Genomic DNA, 19560 nt, shown 5'->3' on the forward strand with positions numbered 1-19560 from the left:
TGTGGTAATAGAAAAAAAAGATTGTTTTAGGGCATAATAGAAAGTGATCCACATTGTATTCTACTTTTTAAAATTCTGGAGTAGAATAAGTTTATAAGAAAATGTAGGATGTTATATTTCAAAAACTTTAATAAATTAATACTTAGTTTAAAAGCTAATTCATTTGGCATTGTATCAAAGTTATATTAACCAGCACATTCATAGCAGTATTTATTGTTCATGAGAATGACCCAAGACACTACACCATTCTAATTGACTTTCACATCAATCCAAACCAATTAAATTGTAATTTATTGTAACTTTTTTGTAAGAGAGATTGACAGCATAAATGAATTAGACTCATCAAGCCAAGCAAATTTCTAAAGCTTGGTAACTATAGAGCTTGGGAAGTCAATATGTTATCTTTGGTTATTTGATTTATGAGTCAGTAGGTCCGGATTCCAGTTCTGATTTCACTCACATGATACCAAGGTAGCTTGGTAACCTCCTGGGCTCCAATAACATCATTTGTATCATTAGGTGGTGACACTAGATGATTTATAACACTCCTGGTGACTCTAAAATTTTATGTATGCTGCTGTTGCATTTTCTCTAAGAGGTTCCCCCAAAATTTTAATAAATTCAGTAATTTTTATAATAAAGATATCTAGCTAAAAATAAAATATTTATTCATGAATTTGGTCCACAGTTGTTGAATTCCTACTATCTGCCAGGTAATGTGTGCAAATGTGAATAGAGACCTTACAGTTAAAAGAGTAAAGAAGTTGTTAATGCACTAACCTAGTATTATTATGGAAACCCTGGGGGCATAGTGGTTAAGTGCTACGGCTGCTAACCAAAGGGTCAGCAGTTTGAATCCACCAGGTGCTCCTTGGAAACTCTATGGGGCAATTCTACTCTGTCCTATAGGGTTGCTATGAGTCAGAATCAACTCAACAGCACTGGTTTTGTCTTTTTTGGTTTTATAAAACATATATACAGAAAAGTGTACAATTATATGGGTTCAGCATTTAAAACTTTGAGTAACTATCACCTAGATAACTGCGGTACAATAGATCCCTTGTGTGTGGACTTTCTGGCCATGGTCTTGTGACTCCCATCCAATTGATTGGATGGGACTTTGTGATAGGGTAATTGTGGCTCACCAAAGGAATTAGTCTGTTTTACCATTCAGCCAGACTTGTAATGAACCATCCCAGATATAGGAAGGAGAAGATACCACCACAACTAAAGAAGAAGAGCCAAAAGAAGAGAGTGTGTCCTTTGGACCTGGAATCCCTGCACTGAGAAGCTCCTGGAAACAAGAGACTGAGAGAGAGAGAGAGCAAGTTGTAACCATGAAGAGGGTAAGAACTGGTGGCAGCAGAGACCTGGCAGCAGAGACCCAGCAGCAGGAGATGGCATGATGGGCTTCCCGGACTGCAAAGAGAGAAAGCTGATGGCTTTGGGCAGAAGCCTAGAGCCAGGGAGAAGTGTGCATGTGAGCATGGCTGGGAAGAGACTGTCTTGATGGAAGAACTGTATCATTGAGTGTTCCTGAGCCTAGATTATGACCTGTTACTTTCCTAATAAACCTCATAATAGTGAGTATTGTCTGTGTGTTCTGTGCTGCCAATAAAATGAATTATCAAACCCAGCAGAAAAGTAGAGAGTTCCATGAGAGGGGTGGTTGGTGTCAGAATTGGTAAAGATGACAGAGAGAGGAGGCATGTTTGACCTCTACCTGATAGGAATCAGACTTGGGCTGTTGGTCTTGATTCTTCTTACCACTTGTGAAATTAAAGGAGATCAGACACTGCCCTCAACTGGTTTGTACAGTTTGCATCAGAAGCAGGACTCTTTGCAATGGCTCCAGACCTATGAAAGCATGGGAATTTGTAAGAGAAAGAAGGAAGGGGCTTGGGAAGTGAACCTTTAGATTGTTAGATGGTTACTTTGGTTGTTGTTAGCTGTAATGACTGCTGTACATGGAGTGGCCTGGACTCCCAGATAGGGTCCCAGACTCTGCTTGTTCCACCCAGCAAGGGGTCGTGGCCATATGCATATGAATAGGAAGATAGCTAAGGTGTGGAGAAGAGAAGATACACCTGGAATATTTTTAAAGGAGTTATGTGTTTAGTAATATGTGTTTATCTAAAGGTACTATGGATACTGAATATTTCTTCCATCTAGTGTTGCAAACAGACCTAACGTGTGATAGAAATGAGTATTGGGTATTATAGATTACAGAGAAAGTGTAACTCTACATTCAGCCAATACTTGATTGGGTATGCTAAAAGAGGAACTATGATTTGCCTGAGAGAAACACAAACTGTTTGAATGCAGTAACCCTGTGTATAGAGTGGGGGCTTAAGTTTTCAGCCTAAGCCTCACCCAGATTTGTAACTGAAAAACACGGAGAACCACCCAGAACTGCTGAGCTGTTGTTGTCAGGTGGCGTTCAGTTGGTTCCTATTCATAGCAATCGTGTGCACAACAGAATGAAACACTGCCCAGTCCTGCACCATCCTCACAATTGTTGCTATGCCTGAGCCCATTGTTGCAGCCATGGTGTCAGTCCATCTCATTGAGGGTCTTCCTCTTTTTCACTGAGCCTGTACTTTACCAAGCATGATACCCTTCTACAGGGACAGATTTCTCATGTCCTAAGTATATGAGACGTAGTCTCGCCATCCTTGCTCCTAAGGAACATTATGGTTATACTTCTGCCAAGATAGATTTATTCATTCTTTTGGCACTTCAAGGTATAATCAATATTCTTTGCCAACACCACAATTCTTCCATCTTCCTTACTCATTGTCCAGCTTTCGCGTGCATAAGAGGTGATTGAAAACACCATGGCTTGGGTCAGGTGCACCTTAGTCCTCAAGGTGATATCTTTGCTTTTTAACACTTTAAAGAGATCTCTTGCAGCAGATTTACTCAATGCAATGTGTCTTTTGACTTCGTGGCTGCTGCTGCCATGGGTGTTGATTGTGGGTCCAAGTAAAATGAAATCCTTGACAACCTCAATCTTTTCCCCATTTATCGTGATGTTGCTTATTGGTCCTGTTGTGAGAATTTTTGTTTTCTTTATGTTGAGGTGTAATCCATACTGAAGGCTGTGGTCTTTGATCTTCATCAGTAAGTATTTCAAGTCCTCTTCACTTTCATCAAGCAATGTTGTGTTGTCTGTATAATACAGATTGTTAATAAGTCTCCCTCCAATCCTGATGCTTCTCAGATTATTTGCTCAGCATACAGATAGGATAGGTATGGTGAAATGATACAACCCTGACGCACACCACTCCTGATTAAAACCAAGCAGTATCCCCTTGTTCTGTTTGAATGACTGCTTCTTGATCCACGTACAAATTGCTCCATAGAGCACAATTAAGTGTTCTGAAATTACCATGCTCCTCAATGTTATCCATAATTTGTTATGATTCACACAGTAGAATGCCTTAGCACAGTCAGTAAAACACAGGTAAACATCTTTCTGATATTCTCTGCTTTCAGCCAGGATCCATCGGACATCAGCAATGATAGCCCTGGTTCCATGTACTCTTCTAAATCCAGCCTGAATTTCTGGCAATTCCCTGTCGATACACTGCTGCATCTGCTTTTGAAAGTTTTTCAGCAAAATTTTGGTTACATGTGACATTAATGATATTGTTCGATAACTTCCACATTCATTGGATCACCTTTCTTGGGAATAAGCATAAATATGGATCTCTTCCAGCTGTTGGCCAAGTAGCTGTCTTCCAAATTTCTTGGCATAGACAAGTGAGCACTTCCAGTGCTGTATCCGTTTGTTGAAACATTTCAATTGATATTCCGCCAATTCCTGGAGCCTTGTTTTTTGTCAGTGCCTTCATTGCATCTTGGATTTCTTCCTTCAGTACCATAGATTCCTGATCACATGTTACCTCTTGAAATGGTTGAACTCCAACCAATTCTTCTTGGAATAGTGCTGTGTATATTCCTTCCATGTTCTTTTGATGCTTCCTGAGTCTTAATATTTTCCCCTAGAACTCTTCAGTATTGCAACTTGAGGCTTGAATTTTTCTTTAGTTCTTTCAGCTTGAGAAAGGCTGAGCTTGTTCTTCCTTTTTCTATCTCCAGGTCTTTGTACATGTCATCATAATGCTTTGTCTTCTCAAGCTGCCCTTTGAAATCTTCTGTTCAGCTCTTTTACTTCATCATTTTTTCCTTTTGTTTTAGCTGCTTGATATTTAAAACCAAATTTCAGAGTCTCTTCTGACATCCATTTAGGTCTTTTCTTTCTCTACTGTCTTTTTAATGACCCCTTACTTTCTTCATGTATGATGTCCTTGATGTCATTCCACAACTTACCTGGTCTTTGGTCACTAGTGTTGAACGTGTCAAATCTATTCTTGAGATGGTCTATAAATTCATGTGGGATTTACTCAAGGTTGTACTTTGGCTCTTGTTGACTTCTTCTAATTTTCTTCAGTTTCAGCTTGAACTTCCATATGAGCAATTGATGGTCTGATCCACAGTCAGCCCCTGGCCTTGTTCTGACTGATGATATTGAGCTTTTCCATCACCTCTTTCCACAAATATAGTCGATTTTTTTCCTATGTATTTTATTTTTTCATGATATTCCATCTGACAAGGTCCATGTGTGTAGTCACCATTTATTTTGGTGAAAAAATGCTTTGAATGAAGACATCGTTGGTCTTGCAAAATTCAACCACATGACCTCCAGCATCGTTTCTATCACCAAGGCCATATTTTTCCAAATACCAATCCTTCTTCATTTCCAATTTTCATGTTCTAATCACCAGTAATTATTATTGCATCCTGATTGCATGTTCGATCAATTTCAGACTGCAGTAGTTGGTAAAAATCTTCAGTTTCTTCATCTTTGGCCTTAGTGGTTGGTGCATAAATTTGAATTATAGTTGTATTAACTGGTCTTCCTTGTAGGTGTATGGATATTATACTATGACTGACAGCATTGTACTTCAGGGTAGATCCTGAAATGTTCTTTTTGAGGATGAATTTAATGCCATTCCTCTTCAAGTTGTCATTCCAGCATAGTAGACCGTATGCTTGTCTGATTCAAAATGGCCAATACTAATGCATTTCAGCTCACTAATGCCTACGATTTTCCTAGATTCATAATTCGTACATTCCAGGTTCCAGTTATTAATGGATGTTTACAGATGTTTCTTCTCATTTGAGTCTTGCTGCATCACCAAATGAAGGTCTCAAAAGGTAATACTATCTCTCTATGATTAAGGCCAGCTCTGCTTTGAGGAGGTAGCTCTTTCCCAGTGGTATTTTGAATGGCTTCCGACTTGAGAGGCTTATCTTCAGGCATTATATCAATGTTCCACTGCTATTCATGAGATTTTCACTGGATAATTCTTTTCAGAAGTAGAATGCTGGGTCCTTCTTCCTAGTCTGTCTTAGTCTGGAAGCTCAGCTGAAACGTGTCTGCCATGGGTGACCTTGCTGGTATTTGAATACTAGTGGCATAGCCTCCAAGGTATGACAAAATGACAGACGTGGGGAAATTACTCAGAACACGGGATTTGCATTTGAAGGCAGAACCTGCAGAGAAAGGAAAAAGAAAATAGTGACTGTTTTGCTTTTTTTTGATTTTGAGCAAGCAGCTTGTCATTGGATGTATTCAGGCAAGAAAAGTCCGTCGAATGGAACCCCCGTTCCAGGAATGGAAGTTAAAGGGAGCTGGCGATTAGAGAGCTTGTTCTGCTCACTTGTGGTAATCACCTGGGTCCAGTCAATGAATCAAAGTGGGAGAAATGCAGCAATGAAGACAAGGACTGAGATGGGACATGTTCCATTGACACTCATTGACCTAGCCCACAGTGGCTATGGATGAGAAAAAGAGGAATGGCTGGCTGGTCAGAAGTAAAGGCAGTTGTGTGTAGACTTCTATGTTAATGGATGGAACCTCTTGACCTAGCCCAAGGGGGATGAGAGTGTGTGAAGGAGCTGTCTGAAGTGCAGGGAGGTGTGTCTGAACTCTCAAGCCTACCCACTGTGACCTAGCTTGGATGGCTAGAGATGAGCTGACCAGAACCTGACCAAATGAAGCAAAAGATGTTTGATACTGTGAGCTGGTGTAGATAAAATTCCAGTTCCTCCACGTATGGCATTTGCCAGCGTTATGTATTTTTTTAAGCTATTCAGGTAAGTGGATAGTGGTAACAGTTGTGCTTTTAATTTCCAGTTCCCTAGTAAGAAAGTTGAACACTGTTTTATGTTATTGGATATTTAGATATCTTCTTTTGATAATTGTTTGTTAAGTCTGGCTCTCTACATTTTATTATTGGTTTGTAAGATTTCTTCATATATTCTGGATGTGCATCATTAGCTGGAAATATGGTTTGTAAATATGTTAACCAATATTTTTAATAAACAGATCTTAAAATGGATAAAATTATGAAGGAAAATTTATACAATAATACATCTTGATTTGTATTTGTAAAACCATTATCAATTATCTAGAGTCAATGGGAAAACTTGTAAAGACATCAAAAATGCAGCATAAGCGAAACATGTTTACTGTCCTCTGGTTTAGACTTCTTAACAAACAAAAAATATTTTAGATGACTAAGGATAGGAAGATTTTTCTGGAAGAAGGGGCATTTGATGGGACTCTGTAGTAAAGAATTTGTGTGGGAAATGTAGACAGAATGTGGGAAAATTAAAGAATGTTGTCAGTAACAGGCACTACATTTGTCTGGGTATGTGTAACAATAACAAATTGTGCTACTCCCTGATCAGGACCCCCCATGTTTTAGACGGATTTGTCTTTCTTTGGTGTGGGGTAGGCAAAGCCTCCTCTTATATTAACATCTTCTTTGGTTGTTTTCTGGGTAAGACATGAGTCTTCAGAGGAGAACATTGAACTTAAAAAAGAAGGCCCTAGGCTCCCTGCCTAGATGTAACTCTTTTGTAAATGAGCTCAGTTGTACTTATTGACATTCCTATGTTTCATGTACATAATCAATGGTGTTCTTATAAAATTACTCAAAACTTACTACAATATAAGCTTATGAAACTCTGAAGCAAGTGAAATAAAATAATTATTTTAATGAGAAAAGAGCTGTAAAGATGTAAAGGACATGAAATGATGATGCTGTGAATAAAGAATGGCCCTGAACAGTAGTTGCTAGTAGTCTCCAATGTTTCAATGTATGGTAAAAGAAGGAGTACAAACACATAAAAAAGCAGTTGTTCTTCAGGATTAGTAATTTATTTTATTGCTTGAATTTCTATTGTTTGAATTACCATTGTTATTAAAAGTAGCAGGTTGGAACAAGCAAGTATATTAGCATTCAAGGTTTTTCTCATCATATATTAAAAGAATTGTTTCTAGATGACAACTCATTGTAAAGGAGAATGGATACATTTTAAGTGTACATTTTAAGAGGTAAAATTTTTCCTCCTCTCAAATCTCAGATAAAGCTTCTAGCGACATTCCAAAAGGATTACAAGCATTTTAAAAATATGCATTTACAGATATGCAATAAGTGATCTAGTGTTCATTTGATCGTGCATTTTACTGAACTGTTGGTGAACACTAACCAGTTCTGTCAAAATGGTGAAATAACATTTGTTTTATTTTGGAGAAAGCCTAAAGCAATAGCAGTGTCACAAACTGTTTATAATCCATGCATATGTGTTCTGTTTCTGTGTAATTTTACAAAATACACATACATTTTATCTTTTTTATTGTGCTTCAAGTGAAAGTTTATAGTTCAAGTTAGTTTCTCATACAGAAATTTATACACACATTGTTATGTGACCCTAGTTGCTCTCCCTATAATGTGACAGCACACTCCTCCTTTCCACCCATGATTTCCCATGCCCATTCCACCAGCTCCTGTCCCTTTCTGCCTTCTCATCTCGCCTCCCAACACGAATTGCCCATTTTTTTATCTACTTAAAAATATATATATATATATATATATATATATATATATATATATATATATATATTATCTACTTGAGCTAAGAAGCATACTCTTCACAAGTATTATTTTATGTTTTATAGTCCAGCCTAATCTTTGTCTGAAAGTCTGGCTCGGGAATGGTTTTAGTTTGGGGCTGACAGAGAGTCCAGGGGCCATGTCTTCTGGGGTCTGTCGAGTCTCAGTCCAACCATTAAGTCTGATTTTTTACTAGAATTTGAGTTTGCACCTCACTTTTCTCTTGCTTCTTTAGGGACTTTCTGTTGTGTTCTCAGTCAGGGCGGTCATTGAGGATAGCCAGGTACCATCTAGTTCTTCTGGTCTCAGGCTAATGGAGTCTCTGGTTTATGTGGCCTTTTCTGTCTCTTGGGTTCATATTTTCCTTGTGTCTTTGGTGTTCTTCATTCTCCTTTGCTCCAGGTGGGTTGGAGCTAATTGATGCATCTTAGATGGTGGCTGTCTAGCTTTTAAGATGCCACTCACCAGATGCCACTCACCAAAGTGAAATGCAAAACATTTTCTTAATAAACTTTGTTATGGTAATTGACCTAGATATCCCCTGCAACCATGGTCCCCAGGCTCACTCCCCTGCTGCTCTGTCCCTTGAAGTGTTTGGTTTTATTCAGGAAACTTCTTAGTCTGGTTGTGCTGACTTTTCCTGTATTGTGTGTGGTCCTTCCCTTCACCTAAGGTAATTCTTATCTACTACCTAGTTCCTGAATACCCCTCTCCCTCCCTCCCCACCCTCATAACCATCAAAAAATGTTTTCTTCTGTACTTAAATCTTTTCCTGAGTTCTTATAATAGTGGTCTCATACAATATTTGTCCTTTCAAGACTGACTAATTTCACTCAGCATAATGCCTTCCGGATTCATCCATGTTATGAGAAGTTTCACAGATTCATCATTGTTCTTTATCGATGCATAGTGTTCCATTGTGTGAATATACCATAATTTATGTATACATTCTTCCATTGATGGGCACCTAGGTTGTTCCCATATTTTTGCTATTTTGAACAGTGCTGCAATGAACATAGGTGTGCATGTATCTATTCATGTGAGGGCTCTTATTTTTCTAGGATATATTCCAAGAAGTGGGATTGCTGGATCATATGGTAGTTCTATTTCTAGCTTTTTAAGGAAGTGCAAAATCTATTTCCAAAGTGGTTGTACCATTTTACATTCCCACCAGCAGTGTATAAGTATTCCAGTCTCTCCACAGCCTGTCCAACATTTATTATTTTGTGTTTCTTGTATTATCTTACTTTTTACAGTTAACATTTAATAAAGGTTTTTGCATATATTCATACTTCTTTTTGTTAAATTACTTGACTGTGCTGTACAACAGAGGTCAACAAACATTTTCTGTTTTTGTTTGTTGCTTAGGTTTTGTTTTCCCTATTGTATGTCATTGAACTGACTATTTACTCTTATTCCAATATTTAGGGCTTAGTTATGTTGTGGAAATTGCTGCTACATTGTGCTCTATCTTCATATAGATGTAATCTTGTACAAAATTTGTGCACAGTCTGGTTCAAAGAAGAGTTTGACTTGGGGTGATCTAAAATGCAGGCATCTGGTCTATAAAATTTAAAACATTAAGACCATCACTGATATCAGGAAAAGTATTATGATCTTATGACATTGATTGGGGTGTTGACTATGGATAATTTCAATAAGTTCCCACATAAAATATCGTTAATAAATTCACCATTAAAAGGTAAATGCACAATAGTGACTTATAAGTTACTATTGTGCATTTACTTTTTAATAGTGAAAGCATTAGTAATATTTTACATTTTTTGAAGTAATTACTCTGGGTGAGAAAGCATCCTAAGCACATTTCATGAATTACCTTGATTTTTTTTCTCAACCACCCTATGCTGCAGGAAAATTTTAACATTTTACCCAAGAGAAACTTGAAACTGCATGTCTCTCTCTAGTATGATATAGCTAGGTTGTGGCCCAGGCACACTCCTTTTATTTTCTTTTATATTATATAACTTTTTTAGAATTTCAATTGGAAATATTTTATATATGTGTGTTAATCTGAAGAAAATCGAATCTTTAATAGCATTATTTTCATTCAGAAATGTACATATTTTCCTGTCATTTACTTGGATTTTTGTTTCACATTTTTTTATCATTTTATTTTATTTTTTTTGTTTTTTGCTTCAAATAGTATTTTTTCCCCAACTTTTTCCAGTTGAATTAATTTTAATACTTCATTGTATCGCTATGGCATTATAAGTTTGAAGGAAATCCATATTTAGAATGTGTAAAACTATAGAAAATTTGATACAAAATAACAAACATTGTTTATTACTAAATAAATTGTCTGTACTCATTTTCTTTTAACATAAATAATCTTGGATTTATACTACTTATTTATATAGTTACTTCATAACCTTAGATATAAAATAAATTGTAAGCCACCTATTATTTATTTGTTTATTTTAGTTAGGAAGGTTATCTTTCTTTTGCTCTAGAAAGATCCTCTCTGACATATATATATATATATATATATATGAGTGTGTGTGTGTGTAGGTATGTATAGAATTGTATAGAATTGTGAACTATAGATAGTCAACTATGGAAGTCAAAGCACATTTATTATATTTAGAAGACAAATTTGCCAAAAATTTTTTTGAAAAGCTTTGGCTTCCACAATTGGCTAGCCATATCTTCCATACCTATATACTTCATAAAAACCAGTTGTCATCAAGTCCATTTCTACTCAGAGTGACTACATGGACCCCGTGTGTGTCAGAGTAGAACTGAGCTCCACAGGGTTTTTAATGGCTGATTTTTTTGTAAGTCATCTCTAAGCCTTCTTCTGAGGCACCTCTGGATGGACTGGAATCTCCGACCTTTTGGTTAGCAGCTGAGCGTGTTAAGCTTTGCAACACCGAGGGATGCATAGTTCATAACTCTTCTAAAACTGCCCAGCCCCTACAGCACATAAAATTATCCTTATGTTGCTCAGACATAACCCCATGCAACACTTCAGAAGGAACATCATTTTTGTATTGTAAGGACTACATCTACCAATCGTCTGTCAGTTTGTCATACTGTCGTGTCTTATGTGTTGCTGTGATGCTGGAAGTTACGCCAACAGTATTTAAAATACCAGCAGGGTCATCCATAGTGCACGGGTTTCAATAGAACTTACAGACAAAGACTAAAAGAAGGATGTGGCTATCCATTTCTAAAAAAAAATCAGATAGTGAAAACCTTATGAATAGCAGTTGAACACTGTCTGATATCGTGCCAGAAGATGGGCATCTTGGGTTGGAGGCCCTCAAAATATCACAGGAGAAGAGCTGCCTCCTCAACATGGAGCTGACCTTAATGACACAGATGCAGTAAAGCTTGCAGGATTATCATTTCTTGATGTGGCATGACTCAAAATTAGAAGAAACAGCTGCAAACATCTAATAATAATTGGAACATGGAATGTATAAAGTATGAATCTAGGAAAATTGGAATTCTTCAAAAATGAAATAGAATGCATAAAGATTGATATCCTAAGCATTAGTGAGCTGAAATGGACTAGTATTGGCCATTTTGAATCAGTCAGATGGTCTACTATGCTGGTAATGACAACTTGAAGAATGGCTTTGCATTCATCAACAAAAAGAACATTTCAAGATTTATCCTGAAATACAACACTGTCAGTGATAGGATAATATTCATACACATACATGGAAGACCAGTTAATACAAATATTATACAAATTAAGGAACAAATCACTATGCCAATGATGAAGAAATTGAAGAATTTTACTAACTACTACAGTCTGAAATTGATCAAACATGCAATCAAGATGCATTGATAATCACTGGTGATTGGAATGTGAAAGTAGAAAACAGAGAAGAAGGATAAGTAGTTGGAAAATATGTCCTTGGTAATACAAATGATAGAATTTTGGAAGACCATCAACCTATTCATTGCAAATACCTTTTTTTCAACAACATAAATGATAACTATATACATGGAGTGGGCAGGATGGAATACCCAGGAAACAGATCTACTAATCTGTGGAAAGAGACAAAGGAGAAGTTAAATATCATCAGTCAGAAAAAGGCCAGGGGCCGACCTGGGAACAGAACATCAACTGCTCATATGCAAGTTCAAGTTGAAGCTGAAGAATATTAAAACAAGTTCACCAGAGAAAAGTATGATTCATCTATGTCAAGAAATTTGGAAGAGAGCTACCTGTCCAATTGACTGGAAGAGATTCATATTTGTTCCTATGCCAAGGAAAGATGATTCAACCAAATGAGTATATTATCATTAATATCATGTGCAAATAAAATTTTGCTGAAGAAAAATTCAAAAACAACAGGGAACTGCCAGAAATTCAACCTGGATTCAGAAGAAGACATGGAACTCGGGATATCACTGCTGATAGCAGATGGATCTTGGTTGAAAGCAGTGAATACTAGAAAGATGTTTACCTGTATCTTATTGACTATGCAAAGGCATTCAACTGCGTGGATCATAACAAATTATGGACAGCATTGCAAAGAATAGAAATTCCAGGACACTTAATTGTGTTCACCAGGAATCTGTACTGAGACCAAGAGGCAGTCATTTGAACAGAACAAGTGGATAGTGTGTGGCTTAAAGTCAGGAAAGGTGTGAGTCAGGGTTGTATTCTTTCACCTTACTTATTCAATCTGTATACTGAGAAAATAATCCAAGAAACTGGACTATATGAAGAAGAGTAGGGCATTAGGATTGGAGGAAGACTCATTAACAACCTGCGTTATGCAGATGACACAACCTTGCTTGCTGAAAGTGAAGAAGACTTGAAGCACTTACTGATGAAATTCAAAGACCACGGCCTTCAGTATGGATTACACCTCAACATAAAGAAAACAAAATTCCTCACAGCTGGACCAATAAGCAAGGTCATGATAAATGGAGAAAAGACTGAAGTTGTCAAGATTTCATTTTACTTGCATTCATGAGCAACGCCCATGGAAGCAGCGGTCAAGAAATCAAAGGACAAATTGTATTGGGTAAATCTGCTGCAAAAGTTCTCTTTAAAGTGTTAAAAAGCAAAGATGTCACTTTGATGACTAAGGTGTGCCTGACAGAAGCCATGGTGTTTTCAATCGCCTCATATGCATGTGAAAGCTGGACAGTGAATGAGGAAGACTGAAGAAGAATTGATGCCTTTGAATTATTCTGTTGGCAAAGAACACTGAATATACCATGGACTGCCAGAAGAATGAACAAATCTGTCTTGGAAGAAGTACTGCCGGAATGCTCATTAGAAGCAAGGATGGTGAGACTTCATCTCACATACTGTGGACACGTTTTCAGGAAGGATCAGTCCCTGGAGAACGATAACATGCTCAGTAAAGTAGAGAATCACTGAAAAAAAGGAAAACCCTCAAGGAGATGAATCAACACAGTGGCTGCAACAATGGGCTCAAGTATAAAAACAACTATTAGAATGGCCCAGGTCTGGGTAGTGCTTTGTTCTGTTGTACATAGGGTCACTATGAGTCAGAACTAAGTGGACTGCACCTACTACAACAGCATATATATATATACATATATATATATATGTATGCACACACATGTGTGTTCACATATGTGCACTCACACACACATATGTTATACATATTAATATTAGAAAATGTTTCCCTGAACCCAATAAGGAATATTCATTATCGCCATTGGAAGTAGTAGGTAGGGGAGAATAGAACGTTGGTCGGTTTGGTGTTAGGGAAAAATAGTGCCTTGCCCATGATAACTACACTCTTAACTGTTGCTATACATTCATAATAAATCTTGGTTACTATAAAGGACTTGTTAAGAAAATGTGACAAGCTCATCACAGGCCAAATTTGACGTACACTCAATGCATCTGAGTTACCATGTCTACTCCCCTAGCTGATTATTACCTATAAATTGATGACTCACAAATTTGTAATCCCATCTTTGGCATTGCTTCTGAAAAACAGATTTGATTGCTACTCCTCCTACTAGATGTTTCCCCTAAAAGTTCCATGCAACTCATCAACAAAATGCTCAAAACCAAGCTTCCTTATACGCTCTCCACAGTGGAGCTTTATTGTTCCATATCTAACGCCATCACTTATGGTAAAAACTGCAGTCATCTTTCTCTCCCTCCATCAACTTACATTTTCAATGTTTCACATTCTTCTCAATTTTATCTAACTGTTTTTCATATTCCATTTTCTTCAAGTAAATCATATTTCCACTGCTTATTCCAGACATTTGTTATCTCAAAAATAGTCTTAATGTCTTCGTTACTAGGGTTTACCCCTCTCCCTACCCGCTTCTCTTTAACTTAATGAATGTCCATAGGCTTACACAAGAAACTCATACGTGCTAGGATACGTCAATGAACAAAATAGGCAGTATTCCCTGTACTCCTGGAGCTTGCATTCTAGTGAGCGATGTCAGTAATAATAATGATGAGTGAGTAGATTTTACTGCATGTTAGAAGGTGATAATTACTGTGGAAAAAGTCAAGCAAAGTAAGGAGAAAAGCAAATTTAGATGAAAGACAGAGGTGTGGGAAGAGGTCTTTAAAGTTGGTGAGTCCAAGTAGTTCTAAGATAGTGACATTTAAGCAAAAATTTGAAGGAAGAAATGAGCTTATAGATATTTTGAAGAGCATCCTACAGGAGCAGCAAGTCAAAGACTCTGAGGCAGGTGGATGCTTTGCATGTTTGAGGCACAACAAAGAAGCCAATACGACAGGGACAGAGTAGTGAGAAAGAGAGGAGGAGCAGAGGAGTTTAGATGGATAAGAAGGCATCCTTTCAGTCCTAAAAATGATTGTAGTTTTTATTCTGGCTGAGATGGGGAGCCGTTGTAGAGTGGAGAACAATGGAGTGACATGACCTGAATTACACTTTGCACAGATCATTGTGGTTGCTGAGAAGAGAATTTTTTTTAAACACAAATACTGCTCTGCTTTAAAATATTCTGTTTTCATTTAAAATTTCCCCCAAGAAAGATTCCCAACCTATATGATTAATCAAACTTAGCCTCATCATTTCCTGCTGTTATCCATCCCAAGGCACTCAAGGAAAAATCAGTTTTCAATATGAGAAAATATAATTAGGTGCTAAGACTCTGCCTTGCAAACTGTAATTGTATAAAAGTAGTAAAATGATACAAGTGGAAGTCATCGAGGGATACTTTGCGTGGGTCCTTGGACATAAGCTTAATCTTGAGGATAGATAACATCCATTAATGAAAGGGGAGAAAGGAGGCCTTTCTAATCAAGAGGATCTCAGGTGTTCTATAAGCACAAGCATAGAGTTAAGAATGTCTAGCTTGAGAAGGAGATAACATGCCTGTTGGGGAGAAGCCAAAGAATTCAGTCTTGATGCCACTGTAACAAAGAGGAAATTTTACCCATGTAAGTAGAGGAACAAAATAACAAATGTATTTTTCAGATAGAGTAGCCTGGCGGATAACTCTGATCCCTCGAGGAAACAAAAAAACAATTCTTATGTAAGTCAAACTTTGCTCTCTACCTTAAGGAACATGCTCTTGTTATATCTGGCATAGAAGCAGTGACTTTATGAGTGATACTTTTGACCAAAGAGGGCTTCCATTATTTTCCTGTAAGATTTATGCTTGGTTAAAGGGAAGAAAATGGAATTGAGGGCAAAGGGAGTTATTCCTTTCCTCTCTGCTTAGGGGCATGTATTGCTGGTATGTATCAGATCCTAGACCTTTCAGAGGTGTTTACTGTCAAATGTATGTTAGTGTATGACAACTACATTGAACCAAAAGGGCACTGTAAAGTCTGATTTAAACAATAAAGTTAATGTTTTGCTTGTCAGGTAACAGAAACACGGACGGGTCCTCTTGGCTGCAGTAACTATGACAACCTAGATTCTGTCAGTTCTGTTCTGGTTCAGAGTCCTGAGAATAAGATTCAATTGCAAGGTATGTAGGTAAAATTTCATTAATTCTGACACTTATCTGGTTATGATTTCTCTTTTTTTTTTTTTAATAGACAAGCAGTAAGTCAATTGGCTGTTAAAACTCTTATGAAAGGTTAATTTCCTAATTTTTACCTGATAAAAACAGTATAGACAAGGTGGAGAAAAGGTAAATTTGCTTTTCTTCTCAAAATAAGTAATCAATATTCATTTAAAAAATTCCAATAACATTTTACTTACACACAGTAATTATTGTCTCAATAAGTGGTTTCTCCGTGAATTTACCTGGGCTTTTTTTTTTTTTTTCTTTGACTTTGGTCTAATAGATTCTTGTAAAATTTATACCCATATTTATGCAAATTGTAATATGAACTGTTGATGTACTTAATTTAACATTATATAATAATCAAGGCTGTATTAATCTTCTGATAAGTAGAAATATGCTTGGGAACATATTAGCAAAATACTTATATTCATATTATTTATCTTTTAAAAATGGGTTGTGCCATAATGGTAATATTTTTTCCTTTTTAAACTGTTTTTTATTAGATAATTCAATAAAGATTGTTTTTTTCATAAGAACTATTAAGAATTATATGCTATCCAGAAATAGTTATAGGTATGCATACGTGTTCATTCCCACCGGCAGAAGAAGTGATGGGCACACATGGCAAGGAATGCACTAGTTAAACAAGTTCAGAAAAGTCTTTGTAATTTCATTGTCTAAATTAGGTCGACTGATCAAAGGGACAATTTTGACAGTTCTTCCATAGTCTTTTTTTTTTTTAATTGGCTAAGTTAGAGCTGTATTTAGACTATTTCAGTTTTACATAAAAATGCTAAAGGTTTGAGAAATTCTTCCATTTTTTCTCAAATATTCAATTTTGAAAAAATGTATGGCATTGGGTTATTTAAAAGTACCCTAAATAATAAATGTCATTTATTTTGAATCACATAAAAAAATTCAAATTACTTAAATATTTTAACATTTTAAATATTATTCAATTTATCAACATTAGATTTAAAGTTATTGAAATATTTTTGTGCAATTTAAATGGAAATGCAGTCTACCAATATTACTTGTAATTCTCTGCTGCTTATTCCTTTCTAAATGTATGGATCAATTTCCCATCAGGATATTAACTTTGATCCGAAAGAACAAAGAATATATATACCAATTTACATTTTTATTTCAATTGCTTTATTATCAAAATTCAGTTATTAACAAGATTCATTGACTCTAGCTCAATAAAACATTGTGAAGCACTTGGTTCAGTTTTCAGAATAATACTGAATTATAAGAAGAAAACTTCAGCCTCATGTTTATCTTAGAAAAAAAGATAATTAACACAAGGAATAAATAAAGCAACACTTCCCTTTTATATAATTATCATTTTTACTCTTTAAATTATATTAATAACTCAAAAACCAGCATCTCTATCTTTGAACATTTTTCCATTTCCTAGGCATGTATTTTCAATTGTTTATTGCAACTTTATTTGTACCCTGGGGATATAAAAGACTTCCTAGACATAATCTTAGGAAATCAATTTCAAGATCCTCAAATTTCACATGTCCTCTTTCTTAGGTGTGATCTGCACTTATAGTCCAGGTATCATACTGATTCATCTTTGCCACTTCACCTTTTACAGTAACCCTTCTCTTTATGAAAGGGTACGAACCATTCACCAGTTCTGAATATACATTACTATGGTGCGTCCTTTTGAGGAGTATTAAAAAATTGGGGTCATCATACGTAGCAACTGGAAAAACTGGTATTAAGGTACCATTGTAGGATTTTGTGTCTTTTACTGTTAGGTAGTTAGTTAAGCAGATAAGTTGGTAGTTAGCTTAGTAGTTGGTTTGTTGGCTGGCTGGTTGGCTGGTTGGTTGGTTGATTGGATAGGTAGGTAGGTAGATAGGTAGATACATACATACATATAGAGAGTTCTTGTTCTTATTGCTATTATGCTGTGTTCTGTTTTTAAGCACAATGTGAAATACTAGAATCAGGTGTTTGGCTATTTGGGGATCTTCTGAATATAGGCATATTATGGAGAAGAATCTGGAATTATGATAATTTTTCAGAAAAACCCTGTTCTCCCAGCCCTCTACTTTTGGTGGTAATTGATTCTGAAAATGAATTGTATCAGAGCAAACCAAAGACAGCATCAATAAGAATTATTAAGGGTGACAACATGAAGCAACACATTCAGAGTAAAACTATGTGGTTTACCTAGCTAGACGAAAATTAATATTCAGAAATTAGAAATGTCAAAGCTAACCCTGGTGGCATAGTGGTTAAGCGCTACAGCTGCTTACCAAAGAGTCGGCAGTTCGAATCCACCAGGCGCTCCTTGGAAACTCTATGGGACAGCTCTGCTCTGTCCTATAGGGTCACTATGAGTCAGAATTGACTCAACAGCACTGGGTTTGGGTTTTTTGTTTTTTTTTTTTGATGCAAATAACAACTTTATTTAGATTAAAAATAAATGAAATCAAATGTTTTCTGGCAAGGAATAAACCTGATTTAGCTGTTTAACCCTGAGATCTGGCTTTGCCCATTAGGTTACAGAGCAGACATTTTTCAAAAATTGAATAAGCCATGTCTACAACTCTAAATTATTGATAAAAATATGATTAGGATATATAACAAAAAGTAATTCATTGAAAAACATTGGAAAATATATATTGAAATTAATATTTCAATTTTCACAACTCCTTCTGAGTATAACATATCAAACAATGTGCTTCTAAGTGAAAGCATAACAAAGGTAATTACAGGTCACTTAATAAATCTGGACATTGACTTTTTATTTTTTAAAATTCCCAGAAATTGAGATAGTGAATAATCTTTATAACTAAGAAATACTTTTACAGATCAGCTGGTTCTCAATATTTTATTTCAGCAAAATTGATAAAGGACTGGGTTATTACCTGATAAATGATTTAATATAATTTTTAATGATGGGTCACTATGCATTTTTTATTCTTATTACAAAAATTGAATGATATTCATTAATGGAACTATTTTTATTCTCATCTATTGATTTTTTGCAGCACACTTCCTCAGTGTTTACATCTATAAAAATGAAAAATGGGAAAATAATTTATGCAGAACTAAGTGTCTTTCTCCCCCATGTGTCTGTCAGTTTGTCCTACTGTTGGTGCTTGCGTGTTGCTGTGACACTGGAAATATGCCACTGGTATTCAGACACCAGCAAGGTCACCCAAGGAGGACAGGTTTCAGCTGAGCTTCCAGACTAAGATAGATTAGGAAGAAGGACCCAGCAGTCTACTTCTGAAAAGCATTAGCCAGTGAAAACCTTATGAATAGCAGCAGAACATTGTCTGATATAGTGCTGGAAGGTGAGCCCCCCAGGTTGGAAGGCACTCAAAAGATGACTGGGGAAGAACTGCCTTCTGAAAGTAGAGTCGACCTTAATGATGTGGATGGAGTAAAGCTTTCAGGACCTTCATTCGCTGATGTGGCATGACTCAAAATGAGAAGAAACATCTGCAAACATCCATTAATAATCAGAACCTGGAATGTACGAAGTATGAATCTAGGAAAATTGGAAATCTTCAAAAATGAAGTGGAAGGCATAAACATCAATATCCTAGGCATTAGTGAGCTGAAATGGACTGGTATTGGCCATTTG

General features: G+C 36.3%; 1 protein-coding gene across 2 annotated transcripts in view; it reads left to right on the top strand.

The window, feature by feature from the left end:
• Positions 1 to 19560, top strand: part of BRINP3 (BMP/retinoic acid inducible neural specific 3) — a 531587-nt gene that overhangs the window by 325753 nt on the left and 186274 nt on the right. For both annotated transcript variants that reach the window (XM_003410835.4, XM_010590937.2), the window contains one exon: positions 15797 to 15902. In XM_003410835.4, the coding sequence (XP_003410883.1) occupies positions 15797 to 15902 (106 nt within the window). The remainder of the gene's footprint in view (positions 1 to 15796; positions 15903 to 19560) is intronic.

Source organism: Loxodonta africana, chromosome 25, assembly GCF_030014295.1.
Source record: "Loxodonta africana isolate mLoxAfr1 chromosome 25, mLoxAfr1.hap2, whole genome shotgun sequence".
NCBI lineage: Eukaryota > Metazoa > Chordata > Mammalia > Proboscidea > Elephantidae > Loxodonta > Loxodonta africana.